The sequence below is a fragment of the Scleropages formosus genome, chromosome 15 (genome assembly GCF_900964775.1).
Source record: "Scleropages formosus chromosome 15, fSclFor1.1, whole genome shotgun sequence".
NCBI lineage: Eukaryota > Metazoa > Chordata > Actinopteri > Osteoglossiformes > Osteoglossidae > Scleropages > Scleropages formosus.
In genome coordinates this window covers 27,843,906-27,860,518 of record NC_041820.1, presented here as the reverse complement: position 1 = coordinate 27,860,518, position 16,613 = coordinate 27,843,906, and the positions used below count along the sequence as shown (strand labels likewise).

At 44.5% G+C, this 16,613-nt stretch overlaps 1 protein-coding gene across 1 annotated transcript in view; it reads left to right on the top strand.

Annotated features, from left to right (window-relative positions):
• The window catches only part of LOC108928291 (formin-1), a 106,186-nt gene that overhangs the window by 45,024 nt on the left and 44,549 nt on the right, over positions 1 to 16,613 (top strand). Inside the window, exons 4-7 of the mRNA XM_018742174.2 lie at positions 3,226 to 3,346; positions 6,588 to 6,649; positions 9,527 to 10,287; positions 12,816 to 12,957. Of these exons, the coding sequence (XP_018597690.2) occupies positions 3,226 to 3,346; positions 6,588 to 6,649; positions 9,527 to 10,287; positions 12,816 to 12,957 (1,086 nt within the window). The remainder of the gene's footprint in view (positions 1 to 3,225; positions 3,347 to 6,587; positions 6,650 to 9,526; positions 10,288 to 12,815; positions 12,958 to 16,613) is intronic.

The window sequence follows — 16,613 nt, the reverse complement described above, 5'->3', positions numbered from 1 at the left end:
GTAACCCAGATGCCACGGGAAAGGATCCCTCTAGTTCTTTTCTCAGTAAGATATCCACCATATTTGTACGGGTGGGGACAGAGAAGCCGGAATTGCCGGGACCCTCAGATGAGAATGCTGTGCTCACATTGTTCCAAAACTTCAGTGATACAGAGAATGAGCCCACAAGTACCAACCTTATCGATGCTGGGAATGATGGAACAGATTGCCTCCTTGCTTCAGGTGGAGAACACCTCAATGGTGATGCAGATTCCTCTAAGAAAGAAGGGAACCTTGAGGTGTGGAGAAGCAGAGACGGGTCCAGTCTCACAACTCCAAGACACTCGATGGATCCAGATCTCGTCCACGTGACCCTGGTGGAGACCTACAGTGACACAGAGGAGGAAGACAATGTTGGAGGCAGCGGCATGGGTCAGTCCAGAGGCTTCATACCCACAGGGAAACTCCCCTGTAGGGAAGAAGATGAGGAGATGGACAAGCACCAGCTAACAAGCTCTGAAGGTTCAGATGATCCCGCAGAGTTGGACTTAGAGCTGCCTGTCTTCAGGTTGCACAGTCTTCAGAAGGCAACGATGAAAGATGTCTCAGTTGTTTCCCATGCCACAGGCCTGGCCATACCCTATAGCGGTGCCAACCAGCAAGGGCACAGAGCAGAGATGGCAGGCACCTTGGTCACCGCTGCAGAAGTAAACATGGCGACCATGAGCTCTGTGGCTTCCACCACTACTGCTGTCACTCATGTGCATGAAGACAATAAGAGCAGGGGTGAGACTACAGATGGTGACTCCAAGCTCTCCCCCACAACTGCCAAGAATCCCCTCTCATATTTGCCATTATCCTCTATTCAGCTGCCACTAGATAACTGTCTTCCTAATGGCCTTGAAGGAGCACAGTCTTGTGAGACACCTGTAGAGGATGGTCCAGCTTTATTGTCCCAGCAGGGGCCTTCTTCCTATTGTCCACCTACTGCTCCCATTTCTACTGAGATTACAGGTCTTGGGGATCCTGAAGGAGTGAGGGAATCTTTCCATTCTCCAGACTCAGAAAACTTCATTTTATCTGAGGAACCTGGGCCAACTTCCACTAGCTTAAAGGGACATTCCTGTGCTGATACCAAAGAAGAGACCCCAGGGATAGCATCGGCAGTATTGCAGGGCCATGGAGATGCCTGTACAACCCAGCCAAGTGTGGAGCCTTCCCCATCCAGCAGTCTAAAGGATATGGCTGGTGGCTGGAGGACTGTGGCGGACATGCCCCAAGAGTCCCCCTCCAGTGTCACATCATTCATTGCTAATGCGTCTGTGGAGAAGTCCTTTCAGCTGCCAGCCCTTTTCAGCGGGCTGCGGGTACTGAAGAAAGGGGCAGTGGGGGAGGACAGGGAGACAGTGGCTGAGATTCGGCAGAGAGACACAGACCTGGCCGTTCTCCAACTGAAGAAGCCAGTCAACAAAGCGAAGGTGCTTACTGAGCCACTGCCTGGCAGAAAGCGCACAGAGCCCAAAGCTACACTCGAGTTCAAGAACAGTTTCCTGGAGCAGCTTTCCCAGCTCCTCAACCCAGACGGCTCCAAGGCCGAGGGCAAGAAGGAACCCACACCAGAGCATGTGAACAACCAGCAGCCCAATTCAACTGAAGAGGAGGCAAAAGGGGAGGTGGAGCTAGTAGGCCCTTTCGAGGACACTGGTAAAGCCCCAGAAACACCGTTTGAAGTCTTTAAGTCACTTTTTACACCAAAACCAGCAAAAAAGGATTCTGCAGAGACAGTGGACCTTGAAGCAGTCAAGAGGAGGGTTAAAAGTGACAAGGAGGTGCTGAGAGCCATCTTTGAGAGATCACTGTCTAAACCAGCTCCTGGAGACACCAAAGCCCTAACTGAGTCGAAAGTATGTGCAGCTTTTCTTCTCCCACACGTTCTTTTCAGACTCACTTCATTTTTATACTGTAGCTGATGTTTGACATCAATGAGTGTCATACTGTTTGAATGCTGATATAAGGATAACCTGCTTAGCCCACCTATGCAGAGTCCATTTATCCTCGCAATTCATCTTATAATCTGTAAATATCTTCATTAAATATGATCATCATCACTTTTCTGATGTTATATCATTACACAGGTGGCATGGTGGCACAGCAAGTAGTGCTGCTGTCTCCTAGCACCTCGGTGGTGCGAGAGAACATGGGTTTGATCCCTGCTCAGTCTGTGTGGAGTTTGCATGTTCTCTGTGTGGATTTCCTCTGGGTGCTCCACTTTTCTCCCACAGTCCAGAGACATGCTGTTCAGGTTCCCCATAGTGTCTGAGTGACAGAGAGAGTGTGTTTCACTGCTGTATAGATGAGTGACCCATTGTAAGTAGTGTATCTAGCAGTGTAAATCACCTTGGTGAATAAGGTATGTGGGTTAGTAATACTACATAGTGTTTGTTGTAAGTTGCTTTGGAGAAAAGTGTCTGCTAACTATATAAATGTACATTGTTAGAAAAAATTGGTGGCTTTATTAAGAAGCAAAGATTTTTTTAAAAAAATGAGTTTTCCATTGGGGGCGCGGTGGCGCAGTGGGTTGGACCAGGTCCTACTCTCTGGTGGGTCTGGGGTTCGAGTCCTGCTTGGGGTGCCTTGCGACGGACTGGCGTCCTGTCCTGGGTGTGTCCCCTCCTCCTCTGGCCTTATGCCCTGTAGGCTCCGGCTCTCTGCGACCCTGTATGGGACAAGTGGTTCAGAAGGTGTGTGTGTGAGTTTTCCATTTTCACACTATGAAGACATTTTGTGTGAAGTTGCATTTGTTTACTAGGTGAGACACACACACACATTTTCTGAACCGCTTGTCCCATACGGGGTCGCGGGAAACCAGAGTCTACCCAGCAACTGAGGGCGTAAGGCCAGAGGGGGAAGGGACACACCCAGGACAGGACGCCAGTCTGCCGCAAGGCACCCCAAGCAGGACTCGAACCCCAGACCCACCGGAGAGCAGGACCCGGTCCAACCCACTGCACCACCGCACCACCGCACCCCCTCCCTATGTGAAACAGATTTCCTGAATAATTGTTTTTCAATATAACATGCAAATTGCCACATGTCCTTAACTCTCCCTTAGCTTGATTTCTCACGTTTTCAGATCAAAGTTATTGACATACCAAAAGTTTGACAGTGTAATACTTTGGATTTGTCCGAGCTTCACATGACACAGCTGTTTTGTTGTTGGTTTTATTTGATCTGTCTGTCCATCAGTCTGAGGTGTCCTCTCCAGTGGATGGAGAAGACCGCACTCCTGGCCGACTTCAAGCAGTTTGGCCCCCACCTAAGTCCAAAAATGAGGAGGAGAAAGTAGGCCTTAGGTACACTGAAGCAGGTGAGACCCAGGGCATGGCCCTCAGGTTTTCTTTCTGTGTCACTAGATGGATATCTGCCACACCAGTGTCAACATTGCCAAACCATCTGAGACACTGTGACTGAGCTTCTTACCAAAGTACACAAGGGTCTAAAATCACACCAAAACACTTAATATCAGCACATGATTTAATTGTGAGATTACAAACAAGTGTCACAACAGTGCATGGGTTATATGTGATGGGCTGGTCGCAGAGCAATACTTGAATCAACTTCAAGCAGAAGCACACTAAGAGCCCTTCAAGGGATGTCTTGTGGTATTCTGGGACTTGAGCCTTTGGCAGACCAATGCCCAGATGCAGACTGGGAGCTGATCTAGATATTATTGTTAGATTTTATGTCTCTCAACACTTTTACATTTATGTATTTACATTTTTTGTTTAAAGCCGCTGGGCACATCTGAAACAAGTCTCACTGGAAGGACCAGTTTCCCGGCACTCTTCAAAACCTGTCCATAGCACTGTGTGCAATGTTTTTTCCACAGTTTCAAAAGTCAAATAGAAAAGTAGTATGTGACCTTTGAATGTAGTGATTTGCACAATGGCATGCAGATGGGTGAATAAAGCTGAAAATGTACAAGTGCACAGATGTGCTTGTATGCATTTAAACTTGTGCATCTCAAAAGCACTGTCCACGTTTCAGAGCTACAAATAGGGCTAGCAGTGAACTGGTAGCGGACATTTTTTACATGTGTGTTCTCAAACACCTTTCTTACCCACATAAGTCCACAAGTATTATCTACGAGGAAATAGCAATTTCAGCTGATATGCAGTAAACCATAAAGATATGCAGATCTTTAAGTGTGTCACAGTGAAAATAATATGCAATGCTTTATTTTTTTAACGTGACACTTTAAAACCTTGAACCTGGACATTTATATAATAATAATTATAGTTTATTAATACCTGTTGGGAAATTCACTCAGTTTGCCCCGGCACCAAACACGTCTTTGAATTGTGGGAGGAAACTCCCAAAAACATGGGGAGAACATATAAACTCCACACAGACTGAGCAGGAATCAAACCCATATTCTTTCACACTGTCCAGGTGCTGTGTACTATTCACTGTGCCACAGTGTCCACCCAAATGTAGGCCTAAGTCTACCATACTGTATACAATTTTGTTGCAAGACAGGCTATGCAAAAGCCAGATTATTGTTGTTAAGTGCCATTCAGTCTGTTTCAGCTGTATGATACCTTGTAAATAGAGTATCTCTAGAACTGCTGTCCATTGCCTAAATAATTAAAATATTCATTTATGTTGATCCATTCACATCTGAGGTGCTTTTTAGGATTTCTTATGAAGTACTCATTTTCTATATATCTCTAACTGATAGATTCCTTGTAGCCCTGATCTCAAAAAGAAGAAATGTCAACCGCTTCTGTGCCTTTACCATCAGCACTGAAGTTTGCTGCTTTAGTGCCATATACTTGCACAGATGGAAAAGAATATACAGTTCTTAATGAGAACAGTTTTGATGCATGTCTTATTTGGTTATGGTGCTTGAACATGGATGTAGAAGCTGAAAATTGTGCAAAATAGTTAATCACACATCAGTTTATATTCCTAATGTGGTAAACCTTAAGAACTGGATGAAAGGTAGGTCTCGTGTTCACTGGAGCAAAACCGATCTTTGCATACGACATGCCAAGTTACCCCTCAGACATAAGAAACAAGGAAACTAGCTGACAGCTGAGGAGAAACGGCTTAAAGAAGCAGCACTGTGGAGATGGAGACCACTTTTCAGCTTTGGGCACACTGCTTAAGGAGTAGTATAGGGGATGATGGTGCTGTGAAAGTCATGGGGAGGATGAGGACAGTGGTCATCGCTCAGCTTATCCTTTGTGCCACTGTACAGCATATCTTAGTCAATGGGGCTTCTCTTGCAGCCACCCTCTCCAAACCTCTTTGCAAGAAATTCATCAGATTTGGTAGGAACAAAAGAAGAGGCTTTTCAAAGACACTTGCCCTGTTCTGTTCCAATCAATTCTTGAGAGCTGATCACTGAAATTCCACAGATTCCTTTTTTTTGTGTCTTTGAAAGCAGCAAGCACCAACAAATGTGAGCGGTAGTTTATTTCCTTCTGGGAAATTAGGGTGAGGTGATCATGCTGTTGTAGCCAAATCGATTGCCCACTCCCCCTAATAGCATCAGGCTGTAATCCTCTGTAATAGTGTACAGCTGACTGTGTGCTTGAATAACACAGGGCAAATTGGTTAATAGTGGGAGCAAGCACGCACGCATAGATAAAGCTATGCTTGTTGCTTGAGTGTAAAATAGTTTACAGAACCTTAGAGATTTTATGCCATTTCAGCCTAATGGGGGGCTTTATAATATATTGTAGTATATTGTGCTACTAGAGCTTTTTGTATAGAAATTCTGCACAAGACAGCAAATAGTGTACTGGGCTGAAAAGTCATTTCTTTACAGCTCAGTTGGCTTTCAGTTGCTTTTGAAGTTATCCACCAGTTTAACCAAGTAAGCATTAATATTAGTAAAAAGAAGGATGTAGGTTTAAAAAGTAGTATCTGCACACATGCTTTACCCATGAGATGCTACATTTGGACATCTATCTGCCAAAAGCGATTGTATGTTACTTTGGATTTGGGCATCTTGTAATAAACCGTAGTGTTACCTTACTCAACAGTACACAGTATTCCCAAGAATGTACCTTGAAATGAGGCTTCAACTCGGCCAGGGTGCACCTCTAACCATCTGTGTGTACAGGACTCTAGCTATAATATTTCATGTACTCTACAAATATATATCCTCTCAATCAGGAAGTCATATTGTCAGCAATTGGAAACAGAAGCCATGAGAGAATACAAAAGGTAAAACAAAATTTTTGCACTATACTGCCACTTTGTAGATCTTTCCCACAGTAGACTTTACATAGTTTTTCCATAACCCTGTGTTAGTTAAACAGCTCAGGCTAAAGGAAGGCTGAAGGCCATGGCTTAAGTATTACATTGTATCAAACACATCCTTTTCTACAAAACAGCTTAGAAGCCAGAGAAAATAATTTCACTGGATGTCAGAAAAAGGTCTTCAAAAGCACACCATCATCAACATGCGGCTTGATCATTTCTGTATCACTGTATTATTTTTACTTGTGACTTTAGTTATTATTTCTAATAACTTCTAATTCTGTTGTAGTTGTTCCATATGCATCAGTTGTCTTTGTGATGTTGTGTTTCCACAGAGCACCAGGCAGCCCTCCTACAGCTGAAGAGAGAATGCAAAGAAAAGGTGGAGAAGCTGCACGTAAGTCTGCTGTATCGTCCTGACCCTTGTGCAGTTCCACGTGTACAGCTCTCACCGCCAGAGGGGGCCCTTTTCTCACAAGGGCCAGCTAGAGCGTCATGCTCCTTCCTCTCTGTGCTTCTTCAGTATAGTTCATGAGGAATGCATAATCATACCCTATATGCATAATGCTCATATAGCACGAGGTGTCCTCATTTTAGAGGAGTCAGTGGGAAATCTCGCAGACAGTGGAGAAAAAATCTCTTGGCCTTTCAGCCAAGACTGGAACGTATATTAGGGGTAACAGTAAAATAGTTGTCTTGGGTTGGATCACTGCACAGAAAAGAAAACGACCTTGTCAGCTGAAACAGAGGAGACTGCAGTGAGATCAATACAGCACCACCTTGCCAGGAGTACTTTCATTCCCTGCCAGTGGTGCGCAATCATTTTAATGGCTGTGTTAAACTTCCAGTTCTGACTGTAAACAAGCAAGACGGGGTACTCTTAATGCTTTCCTTCCAACGCACGAGATTTCACTGACAGCGAGGTGAACAAGAGCAGAAACATAGTCACTGTGGTCGGCCACACTGCCCTTTGCTGGTGGCATTTACATTGGATTCACATGTGCTTTGTCTCATATGTAGACACATGCTTTTTTTTAGCACTGCTTGGGTTTTACTGCGTGTCTCATCATTTGGAACCACTTAACACACTTCTAGAGTGCTCTCAAGCCGTTGTTGATAGAGAAAGTGGTGACAGGTGGCATTGTGGTTAGGGCCACTGCCTTTATATTCAAAAGTCTCAGGTTTTAATTCCAACACCTGCTTTAGTACTAACTGATCAAGGCATCTACCGCGAATTTATAACAGTAAAAATTACCCAGCTGTATAAATGGATGAATCATTGTAAATCTTTTTTGGAGGGAGGTGTCAGCTTGAAAAAATAAATGTAAATGTAAGAAAAAGGTTATTGTAGGACTGATGTGGTTCACTGTGTTATTTGTCACTGGGAACAGCAAAATTAAAAACATGAAATTGGGTGGCTGAGGTGCATCAGAATACGGCAGCAAACACAATGAAGTGTGGGTTTTTCAGTTGTGTTCCAAAAGCTGGCACGCTGGCATAATGGACATGTTGAAACAAAGCCTGTCTGAGCTATTGGCACTGGTACCCAGGGCCCTCTGTCAGTTTGTAGCTGTATACGAGTCCTGTAACACCGCACAGCTGAATCCTTAGCCTGCGCACTGGTGTTTGGTGCACTTCCTTTGGCACCAGAACAACGGCATTAGTAAAAGACCAGGAACTGCCCCCTCAGTCACCCTATGGTAGTGGCAAGAAGCCATGTGTGTGGGGGGGATCCCAGTGATCAGTCCTGCATGGAGAAGCAGTATAAGTCACAAGCAGACCACTGACAGTCTTCAGTAGAACCACCATCTAGTTCAAGCTGTGCATTGAGCTGAGGAGCCCCTCGCATTTCCTTAGGGGCCTTTCCCTCCATCAGTCACAGTTGTCATTTTGGAATGATGTGTGAATATCCACACCGCTCAAGACCTGTTCTCTCATGTAAAAGAAGAAGTCTTGTGTGATGTTATAATGGTTTCCAGATGTAACCAGTTTCCCCCCTGCCATTTGAATGAATGCAATAAGACTACTTCTTTGCATGTGGGACTTGGTGGTCATTAACAAGATGTCTGCATCCTAAAATCTCATTTTATATTGTTGCGGTTGGAGATTTCTCTCATCTTTTTCAAAGGCTTGCATTATTTTTGTAATGTATTCTCTGAAATACCCCTGTGTATTATTGTGGGCTCATAAATATGCTCATATTTGTTCCTTTGCTGGTAGTTGTGACATGCTGTTTCTCCAATGGACTGGTTCTTGCCAAGGATTAACAGCCCAGGTTAAAGTAGTAATTATTAAAGTGTTCTTTGTCTCAGATGAAATCTAAAATATTTTTTATTTGACTTCCAGCCTCCATTGTGAGACTAGAGCAGAATTTATCACCCCATCCCTTCCCCAAAAGTTTTAGAAATTCCACTCTATTTCTTATTTACAGGAAAATACAGTTCTTAGTTTGTCATAATTTACTGCAACTGCCTTGTAAAGTTAGTGTAATTCTATTAGTGCAGTAATCGAACACTCGCATATCCAAAGTGTCTCCCCTAGTTTCAGCTGCTTTTAATGGCTAATTTTTCAGAGTTGTGACCAACAGTTGAAATGTCACCAGTACAACTACATCTGACCAGAGGACACGCTTTCTTAATGTGAGCTTCAGACAGTTCTGTCATGTCGTATCTCCACAGGCCCCACCCCCAACCACAAAAAGAGGGGCGTGTAAGTATGTTACGTCGGCGTTTGCATCGGTTGCAGAATCTGCTTGCGTGGGCGGCTGACTCATACCTGAAATCAAACTTTTTATTGAAAACGATAATCGTAAGCTGAAGCACTAAGAAAAACCAGCAGTGTGCTCAGTGCAGCACTGCACCAAACACAGTCTAACAGGGAACATGTGTCAGTCCTTTTGCAAAATATTTGGTTTGAAGCTGACTGCACACACGTTCGCACTCATACTCCACAGCTCAATGTTTCAAGTAGATCTGGAATATTTTCTTTTTTGAAATATCAAATAAACTTTTGTTTTGATTTTATTAGACCATGCTGTCAGTTTGTCTTACTTTGCTTTCTTGCCTAAGCAATGTGCCTTTACGCAGCAATACTGACATTCTGTCAAACGACAGTGCCTGACAGGAGTCTTGATTCACCGCATCGTATCTGATAGCGGTTGTTTCACTTTGTTGCTCTCCAGGGCTCTAACATAGACTTGACCTCCATGACTGTCACGCCTCAGCGAGTAATTGTTCTTTTCTGGTTGTTCTCTCATTTCATAACCCCACCACAGGCTGATTTTGAGCTCCAGATCTTTGAGCTGCGAGGAGAGCATGCAGCCTCGCTGTCCAAACTGGAGGCAGTCATCGCCAGGATGCAGAGAGAGCAGGCCAATGGCACAGCACAGGAGCGTGGGGAGCTGCGCGAGGCCTGTGTCTCCACAGAGGATGACATTCTGCCTAAGACCTTCCGCAATGTGTGCATCCAGACAGACCGCGAGACCTTCATCAAAACGCCCGAGGGGGAGAGCAGTCGGGCAGCCCAGAGTCCTGCCCAGAATGTGCCTAAAAAGCTCAACATGGGGTCCATCAATCTAAGCCTTGCAGGCAAAGCAGAGCCTGCATCAGGACAGACCCAACCTCCACCCCCACCTCCACCTCCACTGCCTGGCCAATCAGGACCACCTCCTCCTCCGCTGCCACCACTTCCCCCATTACTGGACTCCATGATCCCTCCTCCACCTCCTCTACCTGCTGGTGTGGGCATTCCCCCTCCCCCTCCCCCTCCCCTTCCTGGTGTGAGTGGACCTCCTCCTCCTCCTCCACCTCCTCCTCCTTTAGCTGGAACAGGGCCCCCACCTCCCCCACCCATGCCTGGAAGTGGTCCCCCACCGCCCCCACCCATACCTGGGTGTGGCCCTCCACCTCCTCCACTATCCGGCAGTACATTTGCCTTCAGCCAATCAGTGGAGAGGGCACCACGCAAGCCAGCAGTGGAGCCTACATGTCCCATGAAGCCCTTGTATTGGACCAGAATTCAGATCCACGACAACAAGTACGTATGGCTCATCCAGCCTAGTTGGAGCAAATTCTGGAATATTCTATAAGACTGTTCAGAGTCAGCGCTGCATCAAATATTGGAGAGATTTGAGAGATAGGGCTTTATCTACCTGGCACATGATATGGGGCATTCTATATGCTGCGTTAAAGTTTTATGGTCCTGTATCTCATGGGTGGGTTGGATCCTGGTTCTCACACCCTGCCCACCAGGTCACTGGCAGAGGACGAAGCCTGCGATGGCAATTTGCTGTAAATTTAGCAGATGGTTTGCGAACTGAACTGACAGGCACAAATTCACTTAGATGTTTCGCAACAAGTCGATGCACCCCAGCCCAATCAAACTTCTATGATGAGTTATGGGTGAATATTCTATGTTTTAAACTGTGCTAGGCAGATGTACTAATGTATATTTTACCAGCCTAGTCAAAATATATGCATTTGCATTTTGTATTGTGGAATGAAGTACAGGCTGTATGAGTTGACCCATACGTGGGAAAGAGATCTTTTACAAGTGGTTTTAAGGGATATGAGTTACATTTCAGCTTAATTCTCTTACTCCCACTGTAAAAAGCAGATTTTGGGTGAATTTTCCACCTATTTAAAGTCCTAATGAGGTTCACCTGCTGAGGTTTCCCCAGCTTTCAGCCCAGGGTCCAGGGGGTTATTAATGCTTCTTCTGAAAGCAATTTAGAAATGAAAGACAGAAGTTTCCAAGCATGATAATTTGCTCCTCTGCAGTCCTTTCTCCTCTTTTAAGGCCTGTATATTCGTCACTGGTTGCAAATTACAAGCGGTTGTGAGTGAACTACCTTTAACATTAATTGGGTCAACTGGTTACATGGCGACATGGTCAATTTCTGTGCTATTCCAGCCATGACCAGTAACTGTCTTTTACATAGCTTGTCTGGTTCAGCTTTTTTCCAGTGTTAAAGGTCTGCTCTTGAAAGGTGTCCTGCATTGTGTGTTCAACACAATCTACGCAGCACAAACTTTTCCTAATAATGGAACATTTGTGTCCTTTGCTCAAAGCTGGTTTTGTAGCTGTGGTGAAATATAAATAAGGAGAAAAAACATTAATGAAAAATGTCAGTCTGTCAAAAGGCTTTTTCTGAACTCATTTGTTTAACACATATAATACTTTGGGGTACAATCCATTTCCTTAGCTGCAACCACACTGTAGAAGTTTACTAATGTTCATCTAGGGGGACAACAGCTGCAGGGGATTCATTTCAGTTCAATTCAATTTATTTTTATAGGGCGCTCTTCTCACGCAGTGACACAGCATTTCTATTTCTCGATTGTTGCACATAATAAGGAAAACAAGGAACTAAATTCAACCATGAAATTGCCAGCCGGTTGGAACGGTCATATTTTGTTTTGATGGCTGTGATGGATGTTGCTGTTAATGGTGGGAAAGATGCTTAGACAACTAATGGTCTTCACTGCTGCTCTCTGGCTGCATGAGAATTGATGGGGGGTCCAAGATGAAGCTTCAGTCCTATGGTCTCACCCATGGCCTGCTGTCTGAGCAGAGTGTCATGGGATTTTAGGATGCATGTACCTGCCACCCAGTGTTTTTAAGATTTAAGTTTTTCATCAGCTTTACCACAACCATAGGAAAACCCTATGGTAAAGTTGTAGAGTCCCAGCACTGCAGCAAGGGAAATGTCAGGATGAAAAATGGTTTTGTGCAGGAACTAGTTTACAGAAGGACACGTAATATAAGCCAACTTGCCATCCCCTCCCCCTGTGTCATGGTTATGAATTCTGGTGTGCCTTATCAGGCAGAACTACTAATGTCTGGAGGTCTTCTTTGATTCTGCCTGATTTTATGTCATGTCTAATGTCACTCAGCTTTCATTAGCAGGAGTTGTAGATATGTATCACTTATATAACTGACTGGAGGCTATGTACAGCCTGGACCATGTTTTTTATGTGAGGAGGAATGGAAAATAAAGGTAGGGAGATGAGTGTGACCTCGGTTAGACTCCTGTTCAGACCATCCGACTCCCGGTGTTTGTTTCCAAAGTTACTCAGCAACCAGAGAAACCAAATACTTCACATCTTCTCAGTAGCTTGTCTGAAATGCTTTTTTTGTCAAAATAGGCCATCTCCAAAAGTCACCAGCACATGAATTCTGTGACTGAATCTTCAGCAATAAATTGCAAGTTGGAAGTGGGTATTTCTCATGTACTTTTTCTTAGTGAGGGTTTGCACTTTGAGAAATGTCAGCCAAGGCTAAAAAATGGAAATAAACATTGAGCAGCTTGAGTAAACATTGCATAAAGCGCAACAAGGTTGTTTATCTCTCGGAGGGTTCAGTTTGGACTGAGATCACACTGTTGTTTACAGCGAGGTCAGGTCCTCCCCTGTAAGGCATCATCATCTATATGGATAACTTTTTAAGGAAAGCTTTCTAGCAAAATGTGCAGTGCGTCCACAGTGGCTGTCTTTCGTCCAGGCAAGTTAGTGGGGACCTCAGAGCAAGGCCGGGCTCATCCCTGATGTCGCCCTCTCCCCCAGCAACAACACCCTCTGGGGGTCTCTGGAAGAGCCGAACATCATGAACACCAAGGAGTTTGAAGAACTGTTCTCCAAGGCCACACTGCAGCCCAAGAAGAAGCCTCTGTCTGATGCCTATGAAAAGAAAGCTAAAGCAAAGAAGGTGGGTTATGTTTAAGTGTCCTGTAACTGGTACCTTGAATCACACCTGTTGTGTTTTGTTGTGTCATGTGTCAAGGAAGTTTGAATTCTGAGCAGGGCCACGTTGTGGCATTTAAAAGTGATGTCTTCAGTGAAATGACAATGTAAATTGAGGGTGGGCACTGGTTTTGTGACTGTATTATCCTCCTAACCTCTTCATTGCAATTTACTTGTCATAGCTTGAAAGCTCTCAAAGAACACTTCCCATACCTGCCCCCAGGGGTCATGTGCCAGAAACCCTTTCACTATCAATAAAGGCTTGTTCCATGCAGAGTTGTAGGTATCTAGAGCTTATCCTGGAAGTACATGTTGCAGTGGGTAGCACTTTTGCCCCACAGGGCTGGGATTCTGCAACTGGATGTGGGTTTAGTCTCTGCTTGGTTTGTGTAGAGATTTGTATGTTTTCCCCAAGTTTGCTAGAGTTTCCTTTTTGTGCGCCAGTTCTTTTCAGTGTCCTTAGTTTAAGGTGTCCACTACATACTAATTCATTGTACTTTGCAGAAAAACATCTGCTAAATTAATAAATGTAATTGTGAGTACAGGGCATGAGGTACAGTACACCCTAGACTGGATATCAGTCCATCACAGTAGCGAAAATCCTTATAGGAAGAAATAGTGATAGCATACCTCAACCGGTGCCATTCCAGTAGAGAAGAGGCTGTGTGGGACTTTCTGCCTGTCAAAAGCTGTTTAAGGCAGAAGCCATCTTTGGGAGATGCATCCACTCCCATTTTTTACAAAAAGGTCTTTGGCTATTTCTGTCATATTAGCATGTGTTACAGCTTGAAGATGTGGCAAGTGTTTTTCTCTGCTCAGGCCAAATTTTGTCAGCAGACTTCATGATTTAAGACTGATGATTTTTCCATATTTAATATAGAAATTTCTACTGTGCATAAACTCACACTGCAAGTGTTGTTTGACTCAATTAGCTTTTTTCCCAAACAGTTTTGTTTTGTGAGAGATCACTGCCCTGGGTTAGCATGAATATAGGACAGCATTTTAACAGCAAGCTGTCACTTCAGTGGTTTACAGTTTTGTTACTGACTCTCATGGAGAGGTGCTGCCTGGGTTTCCAACCCACAGCTGGCATGAACGCCTTCTTTCACTCTTCCACGTTTGTGAGGCCACTACTTTCAAGCGGCATTGACAAGAATCCTGGCCTTAAATGGAAGGAAAGACAAGGAGGCGTGAGGTGTGCCAGCTTTCTGCCTCGGAGTGGATTGTCTTGCTCTTTTTCCCAATTTCCATCATCACTCAAATTGCACGTGATTGTTGTTGCTTGTCGCTCAGCTTGAGATCTGGACAGGCTGTCCACAAACATACCAGTTAGGGTTTCTGAGCCTCACCAACAGGACCTGGAAATCCATTCCAGAATGACAATGCCAAATCTTGCCCTTGCCTCGCTTGTGATGGGTGGTGCTGGTCAGTGTGTGCCTAATGAAGTCTGGCTATCTTTAAAATATGACCACGAAGACAGTGTTTAACTTTCTTCTGCTGGAAAAATTTACATTTGATGTGCTTGTTAATTTAAAGGAATTCTGGAATGTCTAGACACCCTCCTGGAACTTCTTAGATAGTGCTATGTGATCACACCTGTGAAATACTTTATCCCTTTGCCATTGTTTTATGTACATGGATGTATTTGCAACTTCTCACAGTACTCTTTCTGTCCCTCTGTTGCCATGACTCAGTGCTGTTCATAAAATTTTTAATTAAAAATTAATAAAATACTCCATTATCACATTCACATGACTGTCTGAACGTTCTGGAAAGGGTTCACCGCAATAATTAGAAAAAGTTTTAGGGATAACCTGACGTGCTGTGGCAGGATGAACCTGAATTCATCCATGGGCCAATGTGAGACATCATTATTTGTGTCTAGAAAAGGCTTAAGAGAGGAAACTTACATCTGTTGGAAATGTTTTGGCTCACTGCTGTAACAGCAGAAACATTTAAATGCGAAACAGGATGACAACAGGACAGGATGATAGGAAAGGACTATTTTGATACTTTTAGAGGCTGATCTCTTCCTTGCCGTAGAGATCTCCTTGGTTTCTGCTGCTGCATGAATCTGTGTTTGATTGTAGTCCTTCGCTGTAAAATCGCTGCACTAAAGGGGAGAATGTGTCTAACATCCCATCATTGGAAATCTTGTATTCTGTCTACACTGCACTCATCCTTTATGCTTGTCAGATCCCATAATGTAACTAGGCCCTTTTGTTGGCGTGTCTACACTGATCCAAGAATATCTTCTAGTTCTTGTGTGGCCTGTCAATCTATTGGCAGCCACTGTTCCCCCAGATCAATCTGACAGGGCTCCAGGTCACCAGGTCTTTCTACTCTGATCACTCAAAGCAGATCCATTCTGGCTCACCATCCTGAACAACCCAGGCAGCTGTATGCATTTATACCGCTGCACCTCCACGGCCTCTGATGCGCTGTGCGGGCCAACCCTGCAGTCATACTTGTACTTCCTGACTGAGCCAAGTGTGAGTTCACCTGTGGGACACAGTGCTTTCCTGTCATGAATGATGCATGCATGTGAATGTATGTTTTATCCTCAGAGTCCTGGGTGTCATTCATATGAATGAACTAAAAAAGAAAACGGCACTTCTCTAAAGAGAACCACCAGATTACAATTGAATATAAGAAATCTGTGCTTTGTGGTGGACCAGAGCAATCTCATGCATTGAAAATGGAAAGGAATACTTCACGACAGGGCAGGCCATCTGTTTTTTCTTTTTGTGCCTATAGCATCTTTCTCTCCAAGAGCCTTCACTACTGAATTACTGAATTGTTATAAATATATTTACATTTTGTTTATGTTTTTCTCCAAAGCGGCATACAGCTCAGACAGCATGTGTGAGTACACTTCATGATACTTGTCCTATCTTGAGCACCATATAGTAAAACCCCAGGTGGGCTGTCCTTGACAGCTAAGCTGTGAGCCTGTGCAGCTTGCTGGCTTCAGGCCCGTGCAGTGCTGACCGAGACCGTTTGGGCTGGACAGAGGCTCCCTGGCCCGACATCGATTGCGGGGGATGTGTTCCCGTAAGCACAGAATGAGAAGGAAATTTGGCTCTCCCCCTTGGCAGGCAAGAGCATTTATGAAGGCTAGCTAAACAAAAGTAACCTGTTTACATTTTCACTCTTTATCTGCAGAGCCTGTCTTCCTAGGTATGAGGATCTCTGGAGCGTGTACTTAGTGGTTGTCATGTGTTTGGTAACTCAACTCATCGGCATGACTAGAACTGGAGAGGTGGCATAAAAATGTGAGTTTTCACCAGTATGTTACTGTAACCCCCCCAAAAGACCCTGGTACCTTTCTGCATGGCCGGCAACCCCAGACTGGGCCTAGTCAATTAAGAGGGGCGTCTTGCCTTTGTCTACAATCCATCCCACCTCACCAGGGAGGCTGACAAACCAATTTTCTTGCACTGCCGTCAATAGCGGTCAGGTGCCTGCCGCTCAAATCGATCACAGCATGTTTTCTGACCATGTCTACAAAGATTGTCCAATACACATCTCAAAGTGTGACTAGATAATAGAATGGTCCCTGGGCCAGGGCCACTAGGGAGGTGGAAGAAGGTCGATGACATGGGTGCTCATTGTTTAAGT